Source organism: Vombatus ursinus, unplaced genomic scaffold, assembly GCF_900497805.2.
Source record: "Vombatus ursinus unplaced genomic scaffold, bare-nosed wombat genome assembly UNPS02014786.1, whole genome shotgun sequence".
In the NCBI taxonomy this organism is placed as follows: Eukaryota; Metazoa; Chordata; class Mammalia; order Diprotodontia; family Vombatidae; genus Vombatus; species Vombatus ursinus.
Genome location: NW_020954564.1, coordinates 48,187,718 through 48,201,500, shown reverse-complemented (window position 1 = coordinate 48,201,500; position 13,783 = coordinate 48,187,718). Strand labels below are relative to the sequence as shown.

The 13,783-nt window shown below is 39.6% G+C and overlaps 1 protein-coding gene across 3 annotated transcripts in view; it reads left to right on the top strand.

Annotated features, from left to right (window-relative positions):
* The window catches only part of LOC114047027 (target of rapamycin complex 2 subunit MAPKAP1), a 328,986-nt gene that overhangs the window by 36,598 nt on the left and 278,605 nt on the right, over positions 1-13,783 (top strand). For all 3 annotated transcript variants that reach the window (XM_027867684.1, XM_027867685.1, XM_027867683.1), the window contains one exon: positions 11,818-12,141. In XM_027867684.1, the coding sequence (XP_027723485.1) occupies positions 11,883-12,141 (259 nt within the window). In that variant the 5' untranslated portion in view covers positions 11,818-11,882. The remainder of the gene's footprint in view (positions 1-11,817; positions 12,142-13,783) is intronic.

Genomic DNA, 13,783 nt, shown 5'->3' with positions numbered 1-13,783 from the left:
TTAGGCTATTTTTTAAGGTGTTATTTTCTTCGGTATTTTTTTGGGGGGGTTTCCTTTAACAAGCTGTTGACTCATTTTTCATTATTTTCTTCCATCACTCTCATTTCTCTTCCCAGTTTTTCCTCTACTTCTCTTACCTTCTTCTTGAAATCCTTTTTGAACTCTTCCATGGCCTGGGACCAATTCATATTTTTCTTGGAGGCTTTGGATGTAGGAGCTTTGACTTTGTTGTCTTCTTCTGGTTGTATGTTTTGATCTTCTTTGTCACCAAAGAAGGATTCTATGGTCTGAAATTTTTTGTGCAATTTGCTCATGATCCCAGCCAGTTAGTTGAGTTATAAACTCTTTGTTAAGGTAGGGGTCTGCTTCCAATGTGGCAAATGTACTGTCCCAAGCTTCAGGGGTTTTGTGCAGCTGTTTTCAGAGATACTTCTAGGGACCTGTAAATTTTCAGTTCTTCCATGGTGGTATGATCAAGGACAAGGTGTTTATTCCTTTTCTGGCTTGTGCTCTGGTCTATGAGTGACCACAAGCTCTCTTTTCTGCCTTGTAACTGTGAGGAGGATTCCCTCTCCACCATCACTACAAGTTCCACCATGCCAGCACTCCTCCTTGCCCCAGGACCGCCACCCAGAAGTGTGACCCAGATCCAAGCATGGGCAAAGCAAGAGAATCCTGCCTCAGCACCAGCAAAGAGATCCCTGCAATCCTGCTCGATCAGCCACTTGATCCCCTCTCTGTCTGTGGGCCAGGAGCTCCAGAAGCAGCCGCTGTCTGGGAGATGTGCCAGGACTGGGGCTGGGATTGCGCTTCTCTGTTAGTGTAGTCACAGACTTTTCCTACTGAACTTCTAAGTTCTCTTTGGAATTTGTGGGTTGAGAAGTCAGGAAACCTCCACAGCTGCCCATGATTTAGTCCACTGAGGCCTGTTTTGTCTGCGTGCCCATGCTGAACTGCGTTCCTCTTCCAGCGTGATAGACCTTTCTATCCAGGTTGTCTTGGGCTGGAAATTTTTTTCACTCTTTTTGTGGGTTCTGCTGCTCTAGAATTTGTTTAGAGCCATTTTTCTTACAGGTATTTGGAGGGTTTGGGGGGAGGGCTCAAGGAAGTCACTGCTTTTACTCCACCATCTTGGCTCCACCCCCCCCATTGGTTCTGTGGTTTTTTTTTTGGTCTGGAACCCTATTTATTTATTTATTTTTAACATGTGTTTTTAAAACTTTGGGTTATAAATTTTCTCCCTTCCTCCCTCCCCACCTACCCTTATTGAAAAGGCAAGCATCTCGATACAGGTTATAGATGTGTAGTCATGCAAAACACTTCCATAGTAGTCACATTGTGAAAAAGTAAGTATATTTCCCTTCATCCTATCCTGTTCCCCCATTTATTCTATTCTGTCTTTTGACCCTGTCCCTCATCAGAAGTGTTTGCTTTTATTTATCCCCTCCCCCGATCTGCCCTCCCCTCTTTCAACACCCTGCTCTCTTGTCCCCTTCCCCCCTTATTTTTCTGTAGGGTAAGATAGATTTCTATACCCCATTGTGTATGTTATTCCCTCCTTAAGCCAAATCCTATGAAAATAAGATTCACTTATTCCCTCTCACCTTCCCCCATTTCCCCTCCACTGTAAAAGCCTTTTCTTGCCTGTTTCACGTGAGATAATTTACTCCATTCTACCTCTCCCTTTCTCCTTCTCCCAGTATAATCCTCTCATCCCTTAATTTTATTTTCCAGATATCACCCCTTCATCTTCAACTCACCCTGTACCCTCTATCTATCTATCCATCTTTCTATCTATCTATACATACATATAATTTTTTTCCCTCCCACTACCCTAATACTGACAAAGGACTCATGAGTTACAAATATCATCTTTCCCAAATATCATCTTTTCCCTGTAAACAGTTCAACCTTAATAAGTCTCTTATGATTTCTCTTTCCTGTTTACCTCTTCCATGTTTCACTTGAGTCTTGTATTTGAAAGTCAGATTTTCTCTTCAGCTGTGGTCTTTTCCTCAGGAATGCTTGAACGTCCCTTATTCCATTGAATAATGATTTTTTTCCCCTGAAGGATTATACTCAGTTTTGATGGGTAGGTGATTCTTGGTTGTAGTCCTGTCTCCTTTGCCCTCCGGAATGTCATACTCCATGCTCTCCAGTCCCTTAATGTAGAAGCTGCTAAATCTTGTGTATCCTGATTGTGTTTCCAGAATACTTGAATTGTTTCCTTCTGCAGAATTTTCTCCTTGACCTGGGAATTCTGGAATTTGGCTACAATATTCCTAGGAGTTTTCCTTTGGGGATCTCTTTCAGGAGGTGATGGGTGGATTCTTTCAATTTCTATTTTGCCCTCTGGTTCTAAAATATCAGGGCAGTTTTCCTTGATAATTTCTTGAAAGATGATGTCTAAGCTCTTTTTTTGATCATGGCTTTCAGATAGTCCAGTAATTTTTAAGTTCTCTCTCCTGGACCTATATTCCAAGTTAGTTGTTTTTCCAATGAGATATTTCACATTCTTTTCTATTTTTTCATTCTTTTGGATTAGTGTTACAGTGCCTTGATTTCTCATATAGTTGCTAGCTTCCAATTGTTCCAGTCTAATTTTTAAAGAAGTATTTTCTTCATTAAGCTTTTGGAGTTCCTTTTCCATTTGGCCAGTTTTGCTTTTTAGGGCATTCTTCTCATTAGCTTTTTGGACCTCTCACCATTTGGGTTAGGCTATTTTTTAAGGTGTTATTTTCTTCAGTATTTTTTTGGGTCTTCTTTAGTATCACTCTCAATTTTTCCTCTTCTTCTCTTAGTTGCTTCTCAAAATTCTTTTTGAGCTCTTCCATGGCCTGGAAACAATTCATATTTTTCTTGGAGGCTTTGAATGTAGGAGCTTTGGCTTCGTTTTCTTCTTCTGGTTGTGTGTTTTGATCTTCTTTGTCATCAAAGTAAGATAATATAATCTGACTCTTTTTGCGCTGCTTGCTCATGATCTCAGCCACTTACTTGAGTTATAAACTCTTTGTTAAGGTAGGAGTTTGTTTCCATTTTAGAGGATGTAGTGTCCCAAGCTTCAGAGGTTTAGTGCAGCTGTTTTCAGAGATACTTCTAGGGACCTGTAAATTTTCAGTTCTTCCAAAGGTGCTATGATCAGGGGTGAGGTGTTTATTCCTTTCCTGGCCTGTGCTCTGGTCTATGAGTGACCACAAGCACTCTTTTCTGCTTTGGAACTGTGAGGAGGATTTCCTCTCCACAGCCACTACAAGCTCTACCATGCCAGCGCTCCTCTTTGCCCCAGGACCGCCACCCAGAACTGTGACCCAGATCTAAATACAGGAAAGCAAGAGAATCCTGCACCAGCAGAGAGATCCCTGCAATCACGCTCTGATCAGTCACTTGATTCCCCCTCAGTCTGTGGGCTAGTAGCTCAGGAGGCAGCCGCCATCCCAGGGCTGAGCTCGGGGACTGGGGCTGGAACCCCACTGTGCTTCTCTCTCACCACTGCAGAAACAGACTTTTCCCACTGACCTTCTAAGTTGTCTTTGGTTCATGGGTTGAGAAGTCTGGAAACTGCCACAGCTACCTGCGATTTAAGTCCTCTGAGGCCTGCTCCAGGTTCGGTGTGGCCTGTGCACCCATGCTGAACTTAGCTCGTCCCCTAGCCGGGCGCGATATACCTTTCTGATCAACCATCCAGGTTGTCTTGGGCTGGAAATTTGTTTCACTCTGTCTTTTTGTGGGTTCTGCTGCTTTAGAATTTGTTTAGAGTCATTTTTCTGTAGGTATTTGGAGGGGTTTGGGGGAAAGCTCAAGCAAGTCACTGCTTTTACTCCTCCATCTTGGCTCTGCCCCTCGGGATGCCCCCCATTAGTTTTGATACGAGATACTTTACCTTCTTTTCTTCCTCCTCCTATTTAATGTTTCTTGCTTTCTCATGTAGTCATTACCTTTTGTTTTGTCCATTCTCATTTTCAGGGGTAAGGTTTTATACCTCTTATACTGAGCTGTTAATTTTCCTTTTAGTTCTTTCCATCAAAGATCTCATTCCTTTTCCAGGTCTTTCATATGTCATTCTTCCTTCATTTGTAATATTCCCATAAAACTCTTGCTGTATTTTTTTCCTAGGAATTCTAGTTGATCTTGTTTCCAAGCTGTGTTTTCCTTGAGTTTTTGCTTCCAGGTGTTTTGGAGTTATCTTCTTCTAGATTTGTGTCTTGGGCCTCTTTGGCACCATAATAGTTTTTTAAAGTTTATGTATCTCTCTTATTTAATATCACCTAAATTCCCCCTGTATCCTTCCTTCTTTTCTTCCTAGAAGCCCATTTGGTAAAACAATTTTTTTGAAAGAAAAAAGGGAAAAAAATCAACATAACTTGATATGTGTGTGAATGACATTATATGTGTGTTAAACATCTTTAAACCTCCCACCTTTGCAGAGTAGTACAGGAGATGTCTTCTTATATATCTTCTTTGGGGTCATGCTTGTACATGTTTTGCAACATTCATTTTTGATTGTTTTGTGGTTCTTTCCAATTACATTTTTTTGTTGTTTTCTTGGTTCTCTTTACTTTTCATCATTGTGAGTCTTTCCATACTTACAAGATTTATCATTTCTTACAGTGCAGTAATATTCTTTATTACATTCATGTACCACTTTTAGCCATTCCCCTATTGATGATCATCTACTTTATTTCCAGTTCTTTGCTGACACAAAAATATTGCTACAAATATTTTGGCATATATAGGCACTTTTTTTTTTTAATCAATGACTTCCTTGGGGTAACCTTAATAGCTCTTCATAGTATGAGTCTTTTTGTTTGTTTGTTTACAAATTCTTCCATGGTTACTTCCTGAATTAGGACTTCCTTTTAGCGTTCGGCTCTGCACACTTGTGGGAGGAATGTTGGGGGACTTGTTTGGTGCTCATTTTTATTTTTTGAGATACTGCTGCTGCTTTATGGGTATTGAGTATTTTATACTTCCGGCATCTTAGAGGGCCTGGTGACCTACCAACTTTTAGTGTACCCTCTAGCAGTTTGATTTAAGGCAAAGTTTGATCACTGCTTTCCTGGTCTGAGGTTTGCAAGTTCCATTCAACCCCAGTTTGGGTCTGAGTGATACAATTGTAGGCTTGCCCCTGTTTGGAGCTCTAGTCGACTGCTGCTTGTCTCAGTTTCTTTCAACTAGCTGGAATGCTCTTCAGGTTCAAAACAATAGAACTGTAGGCCCTTTTTTGATTTGAATTTCCTGCCCTGGTCATTCAGCTCCAGATTTCAGCCCAAGTGTATGGACTAGATTCAGGATCACATTCTAAAGTAAGCCAAATGGCTGCTGTTCACTTTAGTTCCTGCTCCTGGCCTAGTATGTAGCCTTAAGCCAGGTCTGCACTAAATCTGAGACTGTTCTTTGCCTTGGAACACTGCCTTAGGCCAGCCCTGGGCTTAGGCACAACTTTCTTCCTTAGTATACACTAGACCTGTAACCTTGTTGTTTGTCCTGACTTTTTGAGGAGGACCAATGATATCAGGAAGGTGATGTCTTGACTTGCAAATGAATTGGATTTAAGTGAGGCAGGTCTGTGCAGTCACAAGCCTCACTGTCTCCTCTGGAGCCATCTGGGTCCAGTGGCAAGATATAGGTAAGCATGACTAGATATGACCCAGGATGCAGTAGCCTTTTTAAGCGAGGGTCTTTCCCAGGTCTCGGTTTGTCTGAAGCAACACCTATTCAGTAATGAAGGCTAGGTAAGAAATGAGACAAAAATGTCCTCTTCTACCTAATTAAAAAAAAATCAATCTGGGAGGGGAAGGCCCTCAAGGTTTCTGGCCAAAATAGAAACAGTTGCTATTTACACTCACTCTGAGCCATCAAAGCCCAAACAATGACCAAATGAGGCTTGGGCTGGGACCTGTTGTTGGCCGTCAGTGAGAATCATAGTGATTTGGGTTTAAGGCATGGTCAGATAGCTCCATGGAAGAAAGGAAAGAAGGAGGAAGGAAGGAAGCATTGCTCAACTGGACCCGGCCAGTTGGGTTGCCAGTGGGACAGCTACTACTACTCACAGATTGTTGTTTGTTCTTTGTTCTCGAAGAAGACCAAGGACATCAGAGAGATGAGCTACAACCTAGCAGAAGTCAAAATCACACAGGAATTAAATGGCTTCTTTTCCTGTTTCTTAAATAATACACAAAATTAGATACTGTTCTGGCTGCAAATAGGACTACTTCTTGCCCTGGAATAAAACTTCATGTCAGTTCACTCTTAAGTACAGATTCTCTCCTCAGTAAATCTATAGCTCTGGGGTTAGATTAACTCAGTTTTGGCCAGCTCCTATTCCTGCTTCATAGGATAGAAAAGTGATTCACTGTGTTTTCTCCTTGGATTGTCTGATCACTACTTGTTCTGGTCCTCTTCTGAGATTTTTGCTCAAGTAGTTGTTAGGGCGAGTTGGGATCTATTTCCTTTTATTTTGCCATCTTGGCCACTCTTCTTTTTGTTCCCTTTACCCAAACAGGAAAGCTTTTGAACCTTATATAAAGATATTAGGGCCCAGATACATCTTGTTTACCCATTCTAAATTATTAAGTTCTATGTCTTTTTCGACCAAGCTATGTTTGGTAGGGGGAACCACTACTTTATCCAGTCTTAGTCTTTCCCTTGAACTCTAGTTCTATATCTCCAGTTTCCTATTAAATGGTTTTTAAAATATTAGTTTATTTTTAGTTTTCAGTATTCATTTCCACAAGATTTTGAGTTCCAAATTTTCTCCTCATCTCTAGCCTCTCCCACCCCAAGATGGCTTGCATTCTGAATCCTATTAAACATTTTCTTTCTACTTATTTATTTATCTGTCTATTTATTTTTAGGCAATTGGGGGGTTAAGTGACTTGCCCAGAGTCACACAGCTAGTAAGTGTCATGTGTTTGGTCTGAGGCCGGATTTGAACTCAGGTCTTCCAGACTTCAGGGCTGGTGCTCTATCCACTGCGCCACCTAGCTGCCCCCCTCCCATTAGACATTTTCACCTGGATTTCCATTTGGCATCTAAACTTAAGTATGTCTAAGAACTCATTATATTTTCCCTCCAATTTAGACTTTTCCCAAGCTTCCCTGTTCCTTATAGACACCCAGATTTCAAATTTCAGAGTCGTCTGCTAGTCTTTATTTCCCCGAACTCCCCATATCCTGTCATTTTGTGAATCATATGATTATACTTCTACAACATCTCTCATATATGTCTCCTCTCCATTAACTTGACCACCACCATAATCCTGTTCTTCATCACCTCTTGCTTAGCTTTCTTGCAGTAGTCTCCTAATTAGTTACTCAGTATCCAGTTTCTCCCTTCTCTAATCTATCCTACACACAGTTACAAAATCAATATCCTAAAGTTCAGATTGACCATGCTATGCCCCTATTAAGAAGGATTCCCAGTTGCTTCTAAAATAAAATTCAAATTCCTTTCTGACATTTAAAGACCTTGACGGTTTGGCTTCTGCTTACTTTTCCAGGCTTATTGTGCATACTCCTGTGCTTCATCCCTCTATATTCCAGACAAATAGCATGCTTTTTAGCATGCTTTTCCTTTTAAACTTTGAATTCTAGATTTTTCTCCTTCCCTCTTACCCCTCTCCCACCTACTGAGAAGGCAATCTATATCATTTATACATGTGAAATCATGCAAAACATATTTCCATGTTAGCCATATCACACAAAAAAAGCAAAAAGGGAGGGGAGAAAAATTATATTTAAATTTGCACTCAAAGTTCATCAATTCTCTGTCTGGAGAGAGATAGCATTTTTTTTTCCTTTTTTTATCTTTTTTTCTTTTTGGTGAGGCAATTGGGGTTAAGTAACTTGCCCAGGGTCACACAGTTAGCAAGTGTCAAGTGTCTGAGGCCAGATTTGAACTTAGGTCCTCCTGACTCCAGGGCCAGTGTTCTATCCACTGTGCCACCTGGATGCCCTGGTAGATAGCATTTTTTCATCATGAGTTCTTTGGAATTGTCTTGGATCATTGTATTTTCAGAGTAGCCAAATCTTTCACAGTTGATTATCATTGCAACATTGCTGTTACTGTGCATGATAATTTTATGGTTCTTCTTACTTCATTTGATATGAGTTCATATAGGTCTTGCCATGTTTTTCTGGAACTCCCCCAACCCTCATCATTTCTTATAGCACAATAGTACTCCTCACAATCATATGCTACAACTTGTTCAGCCATTGCTTAATTGATGAATATCCCTCAATTTCCAGTTCTTTGCTACCACAACAAGAGCTACTATAAATATTTTTGTACATAGGTTCTTTTCCTTTTCCTTTGATCTCTTTGGGGTACAGACCTAATAAGTGGGATTTCTGGATCAAAGGGTATACAGTTATATAATCAACATCTTTCTTCCATTTGGTCAATTTTGCTTTTTAAGGAGTTCTTCATTGAATTTTTGTACCTCCTTTTCCATTTAGCCTGTTCTTTTAAGGGAGTTCTTTTCTTCAGTGAATTTTTGTGCCTCTTTTCCCATTTGGCCAATTCTGTTTTTTAAGGTTTGTTCAGTATGGTTGTTTTTTTTTTTTGCGTTTTTTTTTTAACCAAGCCATTAATTCTCTTTTCATAATTTTCTTGCATCATTCTCATTTCTTTTCTCAATTTTCCCTCTACAGCTCTTATGTCTTTAACTCTTTCAGGAATTCTTACTGGTCTTGGGTCCAGTGATCATTTTTCTTTGAGACTTTGCTTGTAGCTGTTTTCTTATTGTTGCCTTCTTCTAAGTTTATCTCATGGTGTTCCCTGCCTCCATAGTAGCTTTTTATGTTCAGATTCTTTTTTTGTTGTTGTTGTTTGGTCATTTTTCCAGCCTATTTCTTGACTTTGAATTTTATGTTAAAGTTGGGCTCTTTCTTGTGCTTCTGCTGTCAGAGCTAGTACAGGGTTGAACCCTAGGTTTTTGGTGCTTCTAAGGTGGTATTATCCTGGGAGATAATTCTATTATGTCTAAGAACTCATTATATTTTCCCTCCAACTTAGACTTTTCCTATTAATTAATTTTCACTATTCTTCTGATCTGCTCTTTGGTCTTTACTCAGTGAAGGGCCCTTGCTCCCGTGCAGCCACAAGTACTAGTGCTCTTCTTGGTCCTAGAACTGTGACCAGGGACCCTGCTTCCTTGTGACTGATCACAAGTGTACCTCTCCACCCTGGAACTGGGACCAGAACTGCTTATGGGCAGTAGAGTTGCCAAGCAGTACCAAGTTGCACCCAGTGCAAGCAAAAGGGTTCCTTATAATCTCTTTCTGACTACTTGTCTGACTCACTTATCATCTCTGTGCTGAGAGCTTCCAAAGCTGCTGCTGCTGTTCTGGCTGCCTCCACTCTCTATTTTTGCCGTTTCTGCTGTGCTCCAGGCCTATGCCCATCCTGGTGTGAACAAATCTCTCCTACCAACCTCCTAAGTTGTTCTAAGGTGGAAAAAGTCTCCCTCTGACCTTTTGTTCTCTCTGCTGCTCCAAAATTTGATTTCAGGTGTTATTTTAAATTTGTTTGGAGGGGAATGTTGGGGGAGTTCAGCTGGATCTTGGTCTGTACTCTGCTATCTTTATCCTAGAGGAAATAGAGAGCTACTTATAAGCTCCTTGAGCTAGAGGGTGATGTGGTCAAATTTATACATCAGGGAAACTATTTTGGCAGCTGTGATTGGAGAGGGGAGACTAGAAACAGGTTTAGACAAGAGGTGATGACAGCTTGTGGTAATCTTGTGAGTAGGGGGAAACGGATGGGTATAAGAGATGTTGTAAAGCTCTTATTGACCAGACTTGGCAACTGATTTGATATGAGGGATAAGGGAGAGTAGAGTTGTTGAGGACTTTGAGTTTAGGAATCTGGAGAATTGGAAAGATCTTGGTAGAAATGGCAAAATTGGGAGGAGAGGGGTAGGTTTAGAAGATAAGGTGAGTTCCATTTTGCACATACTGATTTTGAAACGTCTATAGGTTATGCATTTGGAGGCATCTAATAGGTAAGTTGGGGATTCAAGCCTGAAGCTTGAGAAGGACTAGAGCTGGATACATAGATTTGGGAGTCATCTGTATTAAGTTGAGAATTGAACCTATGCAATAGTATATGCTCTCACTCTCATGGTTCTTATAGTCTAGTAAGGGGCTTGGAGCTAATATAATGCACAGTGATGCATAAGTGCATAAAGGAATGTGAAACATAGGTGTCGGGATTGGGGCCACAAATATGGACTGAGAAAATTACTGAAGAAATTCTTTAGGAGGTAATATTTAAGCTTAAAAGATGAATAGGAATCATCTTGTTTGAGAAAATAATTCTCTATTCTATAGTGACTTCACAGATGGAGAATTTGGTAGTGAAGAGGAAAACTAAATAAATAAGAGCCCAATACATTTCTGTGATAGGCTTTGAATTTTTGAAGTAAGGAACTGTTATTTCTTTAGTTATATTAATTGCAGAATAGCCAGTCTTCCTCTCTGGCACCATGTAACATGTCTTCTAAGATTTAGAAGTAAAAGTTACATCAGGGTCATTTAGATGAAAATCTTCATTTTACAGAAGGAAAAAAAACAAACTTAAGTCCAGAGAATAGAAGTGATAAGGAAGTAGTAAATAGCAAAACTGGAATTTCAACCCAGGTCCTGATTCTACTTCCTCTAGGATATAGAACTGTATAATCTCTGTTGTAAAGGATTTCCTTTTTGCTCAGCCAGATTAAGAAACAATGAATTGTAATGGAAAAAGCACTGGACTTGAAATCAGAAGGCCTATGTTTGAATCCTAGTCTTGGTACTTAGTCTTTGTGTCACCTTGGGCAAAACATGTCACTTGACCTCTTTGGGCTTCAGTTTTCTCAAGTACAGAAAAAGAGTTTTGGATTAGATGGACTTCTAAAGTCTCTTTCACGCAGCTATGTATCACCGTGGATAAAATGCTAGGCTTGGAGTCAGGAAGATTTATCTTTCCTGAGTTCAAATCTGGTCTCAGACTCATAGTAGCTGTGTGACCCTGGGCAAGTCACTTAACCCTATTTGCCTCAGTTTCCTCATCTGTAGAATGAGCTGGAGAAGGAAATGGCAAACCGCTCAAGTATTTTTGCCAAGAAAATCCCAAATGGGGTCGCAAAGAGTCAGACATGACTGAAAAATAACTGAACAACAGTAACAAAAAGTCTCTTCCAGCTTCATATCTACAATTCTATGAATCCCTTCTCCAGCACTGACACTACTACAGATCTATGTAGTTCACTTCCTCTCAGTGAACGACAGTTTTTCATCAACTATAAAATGGACTTAATAATTCTTTCACTACTAATCTCAGAATTTTTAGTAAGAGAGCACTTTTTAAACCTTAAAGTAACTGTAGAAATGTGAATTTTTGGGGGATAATTGTTCTTTGTGACCTCAGGCAAGTGTTTTTCTCTCTGTGGGTTTCTGTTTCCTGTTCTGTAAAATAAGAAGTTTGGACCTTTGAGGTTCTTTCCAGTCTCTGATCTTAAGTTCCTTTTACCTCTGAAACACATAGAGAAATGGTGTGGTGTAGTCAGAAAAAGGTCTTCTGAGTTCCATCTGTGAAAAATTAAGAATTTGGTCTTAACCTTTCTAGGATTTCTGTGAGAAAGTGTTTTGTAAAACCAGTGGCAATACAGAATGTGTTTTATTGGTATGATTGAGGCATCCTAGTATAATGAAAAGTTTGTCACTTTTATAAACTTTTTGACTGTTTACAAGTTACTTTGCCTTTCTAAATTTGTTATTCTCTATATTCTTTTTAAGCTCATGTAGATTTTCCCTTTTTTTTTTTTTAATTTTTTAGGTGGTCCCTTTAAACAATATGAAGAGGAGAAAGTAGACTTTTAAGGAAATTGGACTCCATAAAGAATGGCCTTCTTGGATAACCCAACGATTATCCTGGCTCATATCCGGCAATCCCATGTGACCAGTGATGACACAGGGATGTGTGAGATGGTCCTGATTGATCATGATGTAGATCTGGAAAAGTTTCATCCACCTTTGGTGCCTGGAGACAATGGCTCTGAAATGCCAGGAAGCAGTGTTGAAACTCAGGGCTACGTCTATGCCCAGTCTGTTGATATTACCTCAAGTTGGGACTTTGGCATCAGAAGACGCTCAAACACAGGTAAATGTGGGATGCAGCCCTGATTCTCTGAGCTTCATAGGCTCAGATCTGGAGGAATCCTTAGAGATATTCTAGTCTAACATCTCATTTTACATGTGAGCACACAATGCCCATAGAGATTGAGTGACTTGTCTGAGGTCACATAAGGAATAAGCAGTGCTGGGAGTCCAGCTCCCTGGGCTTCAAACTCCAGATATGCCTGTCTTTTACAACCCCTTTCTGCTTCCCAGAGAAATTTAGTGTAAAGGAATGCAGTCTGTTTTTCTCGAGTAATGTCATGTGTGGAAATAGCATATCTTTGTTTTGAATGATCACCATCAATCGATTACCTCTGCAATTATTTTTAGTAAGCTTTTCTAAAAGTTATTATTAACAACAGTTTAGTTTGGTTGAAAGAATATTGGGCTTGGAGCCAGAATTCCTTCATTTGAATCTTGGTTCTGCAACTATACTAGCTTTTTCGACCTTAGGCAAATCATTCTTTCTTTCTGGTCCTCAGTTTATTTATCTGTAAAATGAAGATTTCGGATTAGCTGATCTCTAAGGACCCTTCTACTTCTTACATTCTACATTTTACTCTAAAATTCTTTGGGAAAAAAAAAGCGTAGTACCTAGTACCTTGTATATGATTAATAAATAATGAATATTTGTTAAATGAAAGAATGAATAACATTTGCAGTGTGTAGTACTTTGGAATGGGGGGGGGGGGAGAAACCTCCTGAAGAGATATAGTGGGTATTTTAGAAAGATACATTTCGGGATACTTGTCTTATATGTTCTTGTAGTACAGGGTGCTTAAATATAACCTTTTGCTCCATCTTGGCAAGTGTTTATTAAACACCTAGGTAGGCACTATGCTTGTTGATGAAGATGCAAACATGTAAAATTAAATAGTCATTGCTCACAAAGAGCTTTTGATCTATTAGCTTTTCAAAGAATTAGAAAGCATGACTTCCTATTGACTTATAGTAACTAGGAATTCTGATTTAGGGCAGACTTTACTATTTCGTGACTGGTCAAAGGACTTACTCCTGTATCCTTAGTTAATTGTTCTGACCTAACCAGTCTGAGAAATATGATGATGATGATGATGATGATGATGATGATGATAGTGATGGCAGCTTACATTTATATAATACTCTAATGTTAGCAGAGTTGCTGTCTCCCAATACCTTGTGAGAGGCAGTACAGATGTCATTATTCCCATTTTCAAATGGGAAAACAGAGGTTCATAGAATTAATCATTTTGTTCGCAAGCTTTTATTAAGTGTTTACTATGTTCTAGGCCAGGGGTGGGGAAATTCAACCTTGAGGCCACATGTGGCCTTCTAGGTCCTCAAGTGTGTCCCTTTGACTGAATCCAAACTTCATAGAACAAATCCCCTTAATAAAAGGATTTGTTCTGTAAAACTTGGACTCAGTCAAAAGGCCATACCCGAGGACCTAGAAGGCCACATGTGACCTTGAGGCCGCAGGTTCCTCACCCCTGTTCTAGGCCATGTGTTAATTGATGGAGGTAAAATGTATTATTTGGCAGTGTAGTAGAATCTGTTTTTCCATACTCTTCCAATACTGTAAAAGATTAAAATAAGCTATATTTCTATTGTACTTTTAGCGTTTCTCTACAGCAAAAATATGAGAT